The sequence below is a fragment of the Balaenoptera musculus genome, chromosome 15 (genome assembly GCF_009873245.2).
Source record: "Balaenoptera musculus isolate JJ_BM4_2016_0621 chromosome 15, mBalMus1.pri.v3, whole genome shotgun sequence".
Taxonomy (NCBI): Eukaryota; Metazoa; Chordata; class Mammalia; order Artiodactyla; family Balaenopteridae; genus Balaenoptera; species Balaenoptera musculus.
This window is the reverse complement of record NC_045799.1, coordinates 51806761-51821408: the sequence shown is the minus strand read 5'-3', so window position 1 is coordinate 51821408 and position 14648 is coordinate 51806761. Positions and strand designations below refer to the sequence as shown.

Genomic DNA, 14648 nt, shown 5'->3' with positions numbered 1-14648 from the left:
TGAAAGCAGCCTCAAATTTCACATGGGACATTCCTCCTCTGGGCTCCCTTCAACCAACTTTTTGGGTTCCTCCTCCCATTCATTCTCATCCACCCTGTCTCCCATCAACACTGGATTCCAACCTCTTCTGCAAATCAGAGTGATTTGGGTCTGTCAGGTTCCTGCCACCGAACTTCACCCCAGCTCCATCAGTGCTCAGAAGAAACGAAGGGCTTTCTCTCCCGTCATTTTTATTGTCCTCCTGGTGGGGCTGACAAGCTCTTCAAATACAAGTTTCCTCCTCCTCATACTTCACGAGGATCCTAACAGAGGCCCAGATGGCTTTCTGGTCGCCTTGAATTCTCAGGTCCCAGGCTGGTTGAAGACACCTGGCTGTCGTCCTCCTACTGGTCTGCTGCTTGTGACCAAGGTGGGCAACATCCCCACTGGCCTCAGCTCTGGGCAGCACTGTGGGGCCGCTGAAGCTGGGTACCAACCAAAGAAGTGGCCGCTAAGTGACTCCACACATGGGGGGTGGACCTCTCTCAACCAAGGCCATCAGCTGGGCTTTGTAGACAACAGGAAGGGGTTGGCCCCTGGGAGAGAAAACATGGCAGAAACACAGAAAAGCCACAAGGCAGAGACACAGAGATGACAGCTGCTGGCCCAGCTCCCTTGCCCAGCAGGGCCACCCCCACCCCAGCTTGTTCAAATGCAGATTCATGGCCCCAGCCCTAGAGTGAGCATTCAGAGCGAGGGCATGGAATCTGCATTTTTAAGTTTAGTGAGTCATTCTGTTGTGGAATATTCCAAAAGCATAGTTGCAGAGGCACTGATTTAGATCCTGAATTCTGTGGAGAGTGGGCGGGGGGGAGGTTGCAGGGTGGTCAATGAGGTGGCCCAGGTTCCACCCACTCATCACCCAGGAAAGCTGAGGAGCCAGTGACCCTGGACTGAGAGGGGACCAGTCCACTGTCTTTCCACCAGCATTGAGCTGATGGAGCCAAGCAGTTCAGAAGGAGGTGGCAGAGGCGCAGGTGTGGAGGTGGGGAGAGGTGTTTTAGGGACAGGATGGTGTCCTATTGAACGTAGGCATTTCTTGTACCAGCGTGGTGACCAGAAAGAAGTCCACTGGGGCGGGATTCTGGAGTATCATCCATGTTGCCACTGACGTCACCCAGAACTTGGGACACTGGTGCTCAGGGGTGGTCTCAGGGCTGGGTTTGGGGTCCCCACCAATATGGCTTGACTGGGACTTCATGGAAGCAGGACAGGGTGAGAAACGTCAGGGCAGCGGGTGGAGAGCCGGCCTGGGGTTCAGCGTCCCGGGCAGGCCTGTCCTGTAAAGACCCGAACAGCTTGGGACAGCTGCTGTTGCCAGGCGGGTCCAGGGCTGCAGGGAGTCAGCCGGCTGAGCTCCGGGAAAGGCTAGGTATTCCGGGAAAAGAAGAGTCCTGCGGGGTCGAAGCCAGGCCGGAGTCCGGGTTGCCAGGGGAGGGGGAGGAGAGAACTAGGAGGCCAAACACGTGGGGCATTCAGTGCCAGGGCTAGTCCTGTCACCACCCCTTGGCCTTCCCTGGGCTTAACTCCACCCGCATCCGCCCAGCAGCATCCTCGCTGAGCTCCGCCCCCGGGGACAGAGGGCCCGCGGTGGGAGATCCGGTCCCTTCCGTGTGGTGGGCGGTCACCCCTCAGCGGGAGGCGAAGCCCCCCACCAGCAGGGGCAGCAGGGGCAGCAGGGGGGGCACGGACGGCCGCCCTGCCGCCTGACTGATCTCGCACTGACAGTCGCAGGCTCCTGGCTTAAGGGTCGCTTTGGGGGGTCTGGGGGCGGGGCAGTCCAGAAACTTAGGGCCCATTGGTTGGGGGGAGTCCTGCTCGGCTTTGACGCTGCCCTTGCGGAAGCGCCAGTAGTGGGCGCCCTTGAAGAAGTAGGTGTCACCTGCGGGGAGGAAGCAGCTGCTTCAGGGGCTGGTCCAGGCCTGCCCCTCCCCCCTCCCCCCGTGCGGCTTCTCTCCCCAGGGCTCTCCAAACCCCCGGGACGTCCTCTAGCTCCCCATCCCTCGGCCTCTCCCCGCGGGCGCTCTCTCCCACCTGTGTTGCTGACGGTGACGTCGTCGGGGGCGTGCGGTGCCCCCTCCCAGAGGCTCAGGTCGCGCGGGTAGCCGGGGTCCGGGCGCGCTGCCGCCTCGTCGTACCGCCAGTACCGCCTGCCCCGGATCAGGTAGGTCTTCCCGTTCAGCGGCCAAGAAAACACGGCGTCCACCTCCCCCCCCGGGGGCAGCCCCAGCTCCGTGAGCGGCCGCGCGGCGCCCTCCAGCTGCCGGTCCTGGAACACCCAGAACTGCGGACCTGAGTGGGTGGGAGGGAGGGGCAGGTGAGCGGCGCTGCGCATGCCCGGAGCCAGCCACGCCTCGAGCCTCACTCACCGCTGAAGAGAAGGATGCGGCCGTCCGGATGCCGGGCGTAGGCGGCCTGGATGACCTTCACCTGGGCCGGTAGCCCCTCCCAGAAGCGGTGGAGCCGGGCGGGCCGGGGGGACACCAGCTGTCCCGAGGGCTGGAGGCGCCAGAACCACGGGCCTACGGGGGAAGAAGGGGTGGGCATGTGGGCGTGAGATGAGACGGCAGGAGGTCTCCTCCCCACCCCCATCAGTGTGTGGCTCGAACACAGCGCTAGGTTTCCCCTCCCACCGCAGGGTGGGCAGGTCCATCTGAAAATCAAGGCTGCAGTGGCTCTAGGGTGACCGGCTGGTCCAGGGCTTTCCCCTTTTCAGCACTGAAAGTCCCGCATCCCTGCGAACCTCACAGCCCCGGCGGGTCACTCTAAGTGGGTAGGAAGCCAACTATGTGGGGTCGGAGAGGTCCGAAGTCACTTACCTTTGAAGAAGAAAGTTTCGCCTCGGATGTTGGCGATGGCGTCAAAATGGCCACCACATCGATCAGGAACGGGTTGGGAGGGGCTGGGAAGGAAAAGAGAGGTGAACAGAGAGGGTTGGGGGGCCCCTCTCCCTTTACTTAACCTGGACGGCATCCTACAAGGCAGGGACTCTTACCTGCCCATCTCGTGGAGAAGGACCCTGAGGTTAGGGAGCTCACCCAAGGCCTCACAGCAGGAGGGCTACTCACCTGTCCGGGGGCAGGGCAGGGGGCGGGGGAGGAGGAGCCAGGGGTTTCCTTGTGGGCTTGTCAAGTGGGGTTTGGGGTGCTTTCCCTGTGGATAAACCGTTAGAGAGCGGTGAGTCCCCTGACCCTGCTGCAGAGGCTACCCGGCGAGCGCCCCATCGCTCCTTGTACCGTAGAGCTGTTGCAGGCCTTCGAGGTCGTCCTGGGACAGGCGGTACTCGGTGGGGTTGCCCACCGGGCCCTGGTAAAAGGGCCTCATGATGGAGTCGGGCGCTGAGGAGTGGCCCAGGCCCAAGGCGTGGCCAAACTCATGAACAGCCACGGCAAACAGGTCCGTCCCCTCGCCATCTGGGGAGGGAGGGAGAATGGGCTGGAGCTGTGCCCCACCCCGACCCCTAGCACTCCCAGGCCCCGGGGAATGGGGCCTTCTGCTGGGCAGAAACAGCCAGGAGACCCTCAGAGGTGACCATGGCCTCCTCTACCCAGACACCCGCCCCCCGCCCCCAGCCATTTTATCCTTCCTCTCTGCATTCACTTATTTGGTAAATGTTCTTGAGTAGCCTTGTTTGGCAGTGCTAGATACTGGGGTGCCGGTCTGAAAAGACCCACAGAGCAGGTTGGGGGAAGAGCAGGAGGAAACAGTGTGGATAGAGGAAGGAGCAGCTTTACACTGATGAAGCCCCTTCCCCCAAGAAGGCAACATACAGAAACATTCTGGGGGAATCAGGAGCCTCAGGGTGTGTGCAGTTCTCTTAAGGGAGCCCCAGCCCTTGGAGTACCCTTCTTACAGCTCCAGTCTGTTGGCAGAGGCCCCCCACCCCTCCTCACCCTTCCCACTCCCACCCACGGGGAATGTTGGTCAGACTCCATGGCCCCACTCCCGCCCCATGGTCCGCCGCCCCGGGTCCATCCCCCTCCCCAGTGCCCACAACCCCTCAGTCCTCTATTTCCCCTCCCCCATCTCCCTCTCCCACAGCCTCCACCCCGACCCCCACCTCCCTGGGGTCCTCGCCTTCCCTCCCCACCACTGCAGACTTCATCCCTCTCAGAACACGAGGCTCCAGCAGGCACTCTCCAACCACAGCCTGCTAGCCCCGGCACCCAGCCTCTCTGACCACAGAAGCCTCTTCCTTGGGGACACAGCCCAGGCACCAGGACTGAGCCTATCCATACTCCCAGCTGCTGGCCAAACCCCAGCGCCTCATTGATTCCTGAGCCAGTGAGAGGCCAAGGAGGGACAGAGACAGCAAGAGAGGCAAGCAGCCCCGCCTGGAGGTACGGATTTCCCCAGATGTTGATCTACTTCATGGAAATTTCTAACTAGAGTGAGCAGTGTTGCATGTGGGTTTATTGGAAGTAACCTGGTGAACTGAAAAGCAAATTTCTCTCCACCCCTCAAGGCCACTAGGCGAGAATCTAAGGATGAAATGAGTGAGTCATAAGCAGAGTAGCAAACACTTGTCCGCATTTACTTTTCACAAACCTCTACCTCCTATCCCCATTTTACAAGTGAGGAAACTGAGGCACAGAGAGGTCAAGTTAAATGACAGAGCTGGTACCCTGGCTGTGCTGTTCTGCAGCTAGCTCAGCAGTGATTTCAGATGTCTTTGTCAAACTCATAAGTACTAATGAATTCCCATGTTGACTGTGGATTTTCTCATTGCACTGAGTGCTTTTTCTAAGAAATTGGAGGACGTTTGGCGTCTTAATTAGGTAGATCCTTTTCATATCTCACCACTCCCCCCCACCCCGCCTTGCCTCTCCTTTGGCCGCAGCCCTTTCTTGCACCCTTCTCACACTATTCAGCTGGGCAAATTACACAACCATGCAGATCCAGCCACATGAGACTTCTGGTGCCCATGTCTGGGGGTCCTCGGCACCTCCTCTCATCCTTGCCCACAGCCTCAGCAGGCAGCTCCTTTGCTCTCTCCACTCAGCTTCAATTCCAGACTCATAGCCCCTTCAGCCGCTACCCAGCCCCAGCCCCAGCTCCCAACTCTTAGATGACAAATGCTGACAAATGCATTTCCTGTTTCATCAAGACAGGCCGCTGATGTAATCTGTAACTTCCTGTGCATCGGGCACAGAGCTTCATCTCCCCCAGCTCACCTCCTGCCTCTTGCCGTGCCCTGGGCGGAGGTCCTTGCTTCGCTCACCTCCTCCAGGACAAGGACAATGCCCCACCCATCCGTTCATCACTGCATTCATGCATGCATGCATCCAGCTGTCCATCCATCCATCCGTGTGTCCGTTCATCCATCCATTTATCCATCCATTAATCCATGATCCATGCACCCATGCCCCACCCCTTTCTTTCTATTGGCTCATCCATTGTCCCTGAGTGCTCAAGACTCCCTCAGCCTAAGACACCCCCTGGACCTGTCTACCCCCCATCCATATCCCTTCTCCCTCCGCAACAAGCTCTTTGGTCAGTGGTCTGAACTCAGCCTTCAGTTCCTCAGCTCCTCTCATGCCTCTGTGGTCTAGATTCTCCTGGCACCCACCAAGCCTGTGGGCACTAAGGTCACTTTGTCCCCAGAGGGCCAGATCCAGGTGTAAGTAACTTACTGGATGATTTGCTGCCCTGCTCACTCCTGTCCACTTCCTCCTTTGCTTTTGTTCTTGGTCACCTTTCAGCCTGGTTTTTCTCCATTTCCTTTCATTCCTCCTTCCCTGCCACCCTCCTCTTAATTGTGGGACGCCCCACAGCTCTGAACTTGATCTTCACATTCTACATTCTCCTGGAACCTTACCCCCAAGTACTGCCAACTCTCAAATCTGCCACCAGACCCAGCTCATAGCAGCTGGCAGTGAACAGACTGCCCTGTGCTGAGAGCTGTAGGTGAATTATTCGTCTAATCTGCAAGCCCATGGGACCAGCACATACTATTATTATCCCCATTTCTCAGACGAGGAAACTGAGCACATTGAGGTCAAGTAACTGATACACGCAGCAGGCAGAGGAACCCTGGCTCGAGTTCCACTTCAACCCGGAGATCTTAAATGCTGCATTACACAGCCTCCCTATGGTGGATTTGTCTATCTATGTGATCTGCACCTCACCCAGATCCTCTACAGAGCCTGTGTGCCCATCCTCCGCCGCCCCCTTCCCCAGGAAATGGCTCTCCCTCCTGGCCCAGCCTCCCCTTCCCCGAGCAGTCTGCAGCCAGTGGCTGATGGATGTGGGGGCGGGGTGGGCGGGGGCTGGACGAGCTGGGCCCCCTTCCTCCAGGCAGGACCAACCCTGTGGCATTATTTATGCTCCAGTGTTCCCTGCGGGGTCAGGCTCCTGTCCAGCTGAGACCACATCCTTGCTTAGCTTCTTTCCCCAGTCCTCTCCTGCTTCCCTTTCCCCTGAGAACATGCCCCCAAAAACTGCTTGCACAAGAATTTTCCTCTCAAGCTCCAGTTCTGGGGAACCTGACCTAAGTTGGAGGAATCCAAATTCTAGTGCAAGATACCCGACCACTAACGCACCACCTGCACTGACCAGCCAGCCAGCACTGCAGGCACACATCCCAACCTGAACTCACCCCTGCCTTCCCGAGTCTGCTCCTCCTCCTCCCCCACTTCCCACCTGCATTAACAGGACACCATCCTCCAGGGGCCTTGAGCCAGAAACCTGGCTGGTACCCAACCATCCTCACCCCCTTTGCCCCCAGAACCCAGTCAGATCCCAATCTTCGCCCATCCTGACTAGACTCCCCTCAGAGCTGCCCACTGCCCTCTGCCCCCACTCCCATCCCCCCCATCATCTCTCACCTGGACCCCAAGATAGCTTCCTGCCTCCCTGTCCCTATCTTGCCCCCCATGGCAGCCAGTGGTATTTCTAGAATGCAAAACCTTCCACAGCTCCCACTGCCTTCAGAATCCTATCATCCAGACCCCGCCATGTGCTGTCCAAGACCCCTCATGGTGTGAGACCTGCCCTCCAGCCTCTGCAGTCCCCTCCCAACACCATATTTTTGCCTTCCAGCCCCAAATGTCCCAGGCTGTTTCTCCCCCCAGTGCTCCCACCCCTGACTCCCCTGGCCTCGGAGAGCTCACTGGCTTGTGCTTTCTTATGTGTCCCCTCTCCCCCACCCCCCACCCCCCTGCCCTGCATATGCCGGGAGAGTGGGACCTTGGGCACCAGTTGGCACTCAGCACTTTGTTTGGAACAAACAAAGTCACCACTTCCAGGAAGTCCCCGGCACTCAAGAGCTTTGGATCAGCCTTCCTTTGAGCACCCCCAGGCTTGAGGACTTCCTCTGTTGTGATTCCCCGTGGTTGGGTCACCATGTGTAGCAATTGCCAGTTACTCTTCTGACTCAGCTGCTGGCAGAGCTGTGTTTTTGCCCCTTTAAGTCCTCAGCCCCACCTTGGAGCTGAGCATCTAACAGGACTCTGTGATGGGCAATTTTCTGTGTTAACTTGGCCAGACCATGGTGCCCCGATGCTTGATCAAACACCAGTCTAGATATTGTTGTGGAGGTTATTTTATAGACATGGATAACGTCTATATTCAATTGACAGTAAGTAGAGCAGATCACCCTCCATAGCGTGGGTGGGCCTCGTCTAATCAGTTGAAGGCATTAAGAACGAAAACTGAGGTTTCCTGGAGAAGAAGGAATTCTGCCTCAAAGACTGCAACATAGAAATCCCGCCTGGGTTTCCAACTGGCTTGTTCTGCAAATACGGGACTCAAAAGTGCACCATCAAGTCACCTGGATTTCCAGCTTGCAGGCCTGCCCTACAGATTTTGGGCTTACCAGCATCTGCAATCCTATGAGCCAATTCCTTAAAATAAATCACTTTCTACACACACACACACACACACACACACACACATACACACATCCGACTGGTTCTATTTCTCTGGAGAAACCCAACTGATACAGCCTCCATAAATAAAGGTAATTTAAACTTAATTCTTAAGGACAGACAGATGTGGGGAGAGGATCTCTCAGAAGAGGGGAGATTGTACCTTTTGACCCAAAAGTCCAGGTCTCCTCATCATCGAAGTGAGTGTCCCCAGAGATGGAGTGCTCCCCAGGGAAGAAGGCATGGGCGAGGGTGCCCCCCTGCCCGTCGAAGGGGTAACTGTCCTGGTGATAGGCCCGCGCAAAGTCGATGAGGATGTCAGGCTCCATCGGGCCCTGAGAACCCACTTCCTGGAATTCGAGGCCTGACTCAACACCCCAGGTGGTCAAGGCATGGTGCATGAGGGTCCGCACTGTCTCCTGGCTCAGCACTGAGCCCTGGGGGAAGGAGTTTACCCTGGAAAGAGGAGGGGCGAGTGAGGGGGGCCGAGGAGAGAGAAGGCAGCCACTCACTCGAAGCTGGGTCAGGCAGGCCCAGGGTGGGAGAGGGCGCCAGGACCTACCTCCACGTCAGGGTTCGCTTCTTCCACACGCTGCCACTCAGAGCATACCGGCGGCGCCGCCTGACCAGCCCCGCCGCCCCCAGCACATCAGGCAGGGAGCAGCGGGGCTTATGCATGGTGGCCACTGTCACAGGGTCTGGGGGAGAGGTTGTGGCAGAGGGGGGTCACCAGTAGGCACCAGCTCACTTTCTCCATGGGGAAACTGAGTCTCATAGCGCTTCAAACACTTGCCCAAGAAGGCCCCACATCTTCGATTGGAACCCAGGCCATCTAATTCTGGAAGCCAGCTCATACCAGACTATGACACTGCCCTTCTGGGTAGTATCACCCTCTGCATGGCCCTGCATGGACTCAGAGTCTCAGGCCAGGATCTGGGCATCCTGCTTCCCTGAGCCCTGGCCGCTGGCCTCTAGAGAAAGGAACCCTGGGGGTGCAGTGAGAACTCCTCTCTTGGAGGCTGGAACCCCCTGGGAGGTTGCCCATACCTCACACGCTAGCTCCCAAGTCCCCATCACATCCAGATAAAGTTGAAAGTCCCCAGGCCAGCTGGGTCTCTGGTCTCCTGCGCAAGCCCCTCCCAGGTCAGATCTCCTGGAATCCCCTTTACCAGCTTGGCTCCATCCCCAGCCGTCCCCTCACTCCAAGTGAAGGTTGAGGTGAAAAAGAGCAGTTGAGCACATCCTGTTGCCAAAAGGGTCCTACCTCCCCTCGTAGCTGGACAGGACCCCTCCACCTCTCTCTTCCTTTCATTTAACCCAACAGACGAGGCTCTCAGCTCTACCTCCAAAATATACACCCTGGATTCAGCTGTGTCTCATCACATCGTTGCCTGAACACTACGTGCCTCCTTCCTGGTCTGAGTGCTCCCCACTCTCCATTCTCCAGCAGTAAGCAGAGGAAGCTTAAAATTGCAAATCACATCAAGTTGCCTCTCTCCCTCAAACCCACTCAGGGTTTCTTATCACACTTGAAATCAAACCGAAACACCTTTCACGGCCCCTGATCAGGCTCTTGTTTAGCTCATCAGTCCTCCTTTCATTACAGGCATGCAAGCCAGTGCCTGCCACAGGGCCTTTGCACTTGCCTGGGACAATCTTTTCCCACATCTTCCCATGGCTGTTTCCTCCTTAGTGTCCTACGAATTCTTCAAGTCATGTGAGCTCCTCCCAACTCATATGACATCTTTCAGAGGGGCCTGCCCTTCCCAGACCAGCTCCCTGAATACCATTAGCATTTTACTTTCATCAGAATGCTCACACTATCTGAAATTAGTTTGCATATTTCTGTTCTTGATCTGTGTGTGTTTCCCTCTAGAATGTTAGCTCCGTGAAAGCAGGGACCTCATCTACCTTGTTCACCACTATACCAGCAGAGCCTGAAATGACCTCACATGTCATTTATCAAGAAGAGATTCCTGATAAATATTTACTGAAAGAGGAATATCTTAGAACCTCCAAGTTGGGACCTGAGGTCAGCATTTCATAGCGCCTGTGATTCAGATACACGGGAGGTTTAGAAACTGCGGTTGGTCGGGTAGGCAACAATGGTCAGGCTGGGTGCGGAGGCTGGGCTGGGGGAGGGGGTGGGAGCCACATACCCAGGACGCCTGTCTCCGGCAGACCCGCAAACCTCTGCATGACCTTGATCGCATCCCGAAGCTTTGCAGGGCTCTGCAGCTGGGCCTGGGCAGGGTGAGGTGGCGGCAGGTAGCCATAGCGGGTCAGCCAGTCCTAGACCAGAGGAGGGAACGGGGGAAGCAGGAAAGGTCGAAGAGATGGGACTCTCCCTTCCCACCACCATCCTGGAAGCCCCACCTCTCACCAGACATGGATAATCCAGAGTCCTCAGCCCCGGGTACTGGCCTGCTCCCTATCTCAAGGTACAGGCCCTCCAGCCCTGGGTTTGCCCTTGTTCATCTGTTCCCAAGAGTCCCCACCTCCCCACCCTAGCCCCTTTCCAGATTTCCAAATTCGGGCCCCGAACCTCCTGACGGATCCAATAATTCGGGTCCCCTGTTCTCCATCCCCGGTCACTCTTTGGACATTTGAATCCGCCCCCAGCTTCCTCTGAACCCGGGAGTCCAGGCCCCGGCTTCCCTCTCCCAGCCCCCCTGCAGGTCCAGGAGCCCGCGAGCCCTGGCACTCACCACGCCCAGGCTCACGTCCTGCGCGGAGGGCTCCCGGGCGCGCGCGAGCGGCGGCAGCAACGGGAGCAAGAGCGCCAGGAGCCGGAGCATGGCACGGTCCTGCCCTGGCGGCCGGCGGAGCTCGAGGGGCCCTGACCCGCGCCGCCCTGGGGATCCGGGGGAGGAGATGAGGGGCCCAGAGAGGCTCAGGGGACCCGGCGCGGGATGCGAGGAGTGGGCGAGGGGATGGGGGGCCGCTCGGGGATCCGGGACCCTGGGAGGCACGATGCGGGGGCACAGGGGCGTCCAGCGGAGGGCCGGCAGAGTTGAGAGGGTGCGGGAAGAGGGCGGAAGCTCGGGCTCCGGGTCCGCGACGGCCGCCTCTCGGGGATGCGGGCCGGTCCTGTCCGCGCCGACGGCCCCTCCTCCGGACTGGAGCGGCGGGCCGGTCGGGGAGGGGCGGGTCAGGCGCACCCCACTAGGCGAAGACGGCGCAGCAGGGGAAAGGGCCGGACCTTCGGTCTTCCAGCGAGACGAGGCGGGCCTGGTGGTGACGCAGGACCCCTCCCGGACCCAGGACCTCTCCTCCGAGCGCTTCAGAGAGCGCGGGGCGCGGCCCCAGCCCCGGCCGCAAGTTTCTCTTCCCAGATCCCGGCTCCGGTGGGACTCCCCGGAGCGCAGCTCGCTTCTGCTTTCTCAGATCCGCGAAGCCGGGCCCGGGGGAGGGGCGGCTCGGGGTCCTCCCCTTCCCCCAGCCGCCCTTCCCGGAGACCCCAGGACGCTCGGCCGGCCAAGCGCAGGGGGGATTTCCGGGCGGCTGGAGGCTGGCCAGCTTCCCCCTCCGCGGGGCCCTGGCACGCCCCCCGCCCATCTCCGCCCGCGGCCCCCGTGTGCGCGCGTGCGGCTGCCTGTGGTCACCGAATTCATTCCCCCAACCACGTGGGCTGCGCGGGTCTCTGCTTCCTACGCGGTGGTCCTAGCAACTCTAGATCCCAGACCCGGGGGCTACTTCGGGGCAGGTACTAGGCATTTAAAATCCAGTAACATCCTCGCAGGAGCTGGAGCGCCGGCCCCGGGCCGGGAGCGCAGGGCGGAGGAGGGGGTGAATAGCAGGAGATCCCGGAGGCACAGCCGCCCCTCACGCCCCCCGGGGAGCCGGGTGCTGGGAGGCCGAGCAGCTGGAGAAGGATGAGGAGGAAGGTGGGGGTGGACTTCCTGGCGAGGGCGGCTGAGTGAAAGAGCTCAGTCTGTGGCGCAAGCAGGGCAGCCACGGAACCCCATGTGTGTTTTAAACAAAATAAATAGTGAGCAGGATTAGCAAGCTAGAGATGCAAACTAAAACACTGCGATCCTGTGGTGATCCGCTGGGGCTGCCATAACAAACTACCACAGACCAGGTGGCCTGAACAACGTGAGAAATTTATTTCCTGACAGTTCTGGAGGCCGGAAGTCCAAGATCAAGGTGCAGGCAACGTCGATTTTTCCAGGCTTCTCTCCTCACCTTGCGGGTGGCTGTTTTGTCCCTGTGTCCTCACGTGGTCTTTCCTCTGTGCCCACGCAGCCCTGGTGTCTCTTTGCGGTCCATATCCCCTCTTCTCATAAAGACACCAGTCACATTGGATGAGGGCCCACCCTAATGGCCTCATTTTACCTTAATCACCTCTTTAAAGACCTATCTCCAAATCCCCACATTTTGATTGGGGATTAGGACTTCAACATACAAATTTAGGGACACTGGTTCAGTCCGTAACGGATCCCGTATGCAATAAAAACGTCCACGCCTCCTCCTGGTGTTTCTCCTTTGCTCTCACACACTACCACACTCACAATGTTTAACCTCTGACACCAGATGTGTGGGGGTTTTCCCCACATCGGGCAATTCTCTGTGACACCAGCTGGGTGTCCTACGATTCTTCAATTCTGATAGTAACCAGAGTTATTGAAGACCCCACAGGTTAAGGGTTCAGTCCCACGAGACTGCCCCCCATTTCAGATGCCAATCACAAGTAGGAGGTCTCCAGGTCACCCCAGGTTCTGCCAAGTTGGCTACAAATCAGAGGTTCCCATGACTTACCCCTCCTTGGACTTGATTCTTTGCTAGAACAGCTCACAGAACTTGGGGAAACACTTACTTACATTTACCAGCTTTTTATGTAATAAAAAAATAGGATAAGGAATATAGATGAACAGCCAGATGAAGAGATACATCGGGCAAGGTCTGGAAGGGTCCCCAGCCCAGGAGCTTTTGTCCCCGTGGAGCTGGAGTGTGCCACCCTCCTGGCATGTAGATGTGTTCACCAACCCAGAAGCTCTCTGCACCTCATACTTTGGGGATTTTTATGGAGGCTCATCACGTAGGCATGATTAATTATTAACAATATCCAGCCCCTCTTCCCTCCCTGGAGCATGAGAGGTGGGATTGAAAGTTCCAAGCTTCAGGTGACCAGCCCCCATCCGGTAGCTATCGAGAAGCCCACCCAGAGTCACCTCATTAGAACAAAAGACACCCCTATCACCCAGGGAATTCTGATGGATTTAGGAGCCCTGGGTCGGAAACTGGGGACAGAGACCAAATATTAGAACAAAAGATGCTCCTAGTACTCTTATCACTTAGGAAATTACAAGGGTTTTAGGAATTCTGTTCCAGGAACCAGGGGCAGAGAACAAAAGACATATTTTCTATTATTTCACAGCCCGCCCCCTTGTCTCTGGCCATGGAACCCTTACAGCAAAACAATATGCAACTTGAAAGATACTGGCATGTTACAGAATCCCATGCCATCAGCAATCACTCCAGTCCATCATCGTATCATATGAAAGTGTCCGCCAGGGTGAAGCCGCTTAGGGTCTCAAGTTTCCGTCTAATCTTGTTAGGTTCCAAAAGCAGGAGTGGTCTTGGCACATACGGCTTCACCCTTCCAGGCATCTGGTATAATCGAGCTAACAGAGAATATCATCTCTTGCTCTGAGCCTCTTTCAAGGTGTTAATGTAATACTGGATTTCCCTCATGACATAATTCATTTATCCATTACTTTACCCTTAGCTACTGTTCCTCCTTCTCTACATTGACACCTAAAAGCTTCCACCTTTGGAAGGGATGTTAGGTTCGGCCACTGTGCTGGTCCAGATTGCAGGCAGCTATACTAGTCTAGCCGGTGCCTCCCCTTCGGTCCACAGAGGTTGAGGTCACACAGGTGCAGAACTGGTGGCCTATCTTTACCAGCATCACTATAGCTGCATTCACTGTCAATGCCAATTTTGTCAGAGGGGGTGAAGGCACATCCTGCCCCATCAGTCCCTTAGGAATTCTGACATAAGGTTTGACGTATAGTTGCAATCTCTTATTTAGGAATCATCACTGTTTGGGGCACTTGTATTTGCAGCCCTGGTCATGGAACCAGGTAGGAAGAAAAAAAGTTGTGATGATGTGGGGAAGAAAGAAAGAGAAAAAAAAAAATGAGTTGTTATATGAACATCCTCCTCCCTTGGGAAAACCTACATAGTCTTACCAGCATTTCTCCCCACCCTGTCTTCCCCAGATCCACCAGAAAAACAGAGACATCTACCCAGTGGGGACACTCCTTTGGCCGCACTCATACCTGTGTTACACAGGGAGGAGTATAAGCCAGCTCTTTATTTGTCCCATTTTAAACAACTAATGCTTTAACTGCTTGCTCCAATTCTCTACCAAACTAGTACTCTGGACATTATGGGCTATAGAATTGGTCTGAAGAAATGATGATCGGCCACCCAAATTGTCACAATATCTTCTGTTCCAGTTCTTTTATATTATTCTGAGCATTTGCATCTACACCGGCTAAGCAAAGCCCAGTCCAGAGTCGGTGTCTATTCCCAGCAGGACCCATCTGTACCCCCAGGGATACCAGCATTAGTCTCACTTGCCAGTTACGATCCAGGCCTTCCCCCCAGGGAATCTGCCACATAACTATCTCCATTCTCTGTCTCTTGCTTGTTGACAAAACAGCTCTTATTGGCATTTCGTGCCTCAGGGGGTACAAGAGGACCATGTCCAGATTCAGCCCAACTCAGCAT

The 14648-nt window shown here is 56.8% G+C and overlaps 1 protein-coding gene across 1 annotated transcript; it reads right to left on the bottom strand.

Moving 5' to 3' along the window:
• Window positions 1–1361: 1361 nt before the first annotated feature.
• MMP25 (matrix metallopeptidase 25) lies at window positions 1362–10705 on the bottom strand. Its single transcript, XM_036826758.1, has 10 exons — window positions 10616–10705; window positions 10067–10199; window positions 8470–8605; window positions 8071–8363; window positions 3276–3452; window positions 3108–3192; window positions 2859–2941; window positions 2409–2561; window positions 2074–2331; window positions 1362–1921 (listed from the first exon to the last, which is right to left on the bottom strand). The coding sequence occupies exons 1-10, from the start codon at window positions 10703–10705 to the stop codon at window positions 1671–1673; spliced, it is 1659 nt and encodes a 552-aa protein (XP_036682653.1). The 3' UTR covers window positions 1362–1670.
• Between the last annotated feature and the right edge of the window lie 3943 nt (window positions 10706–14648).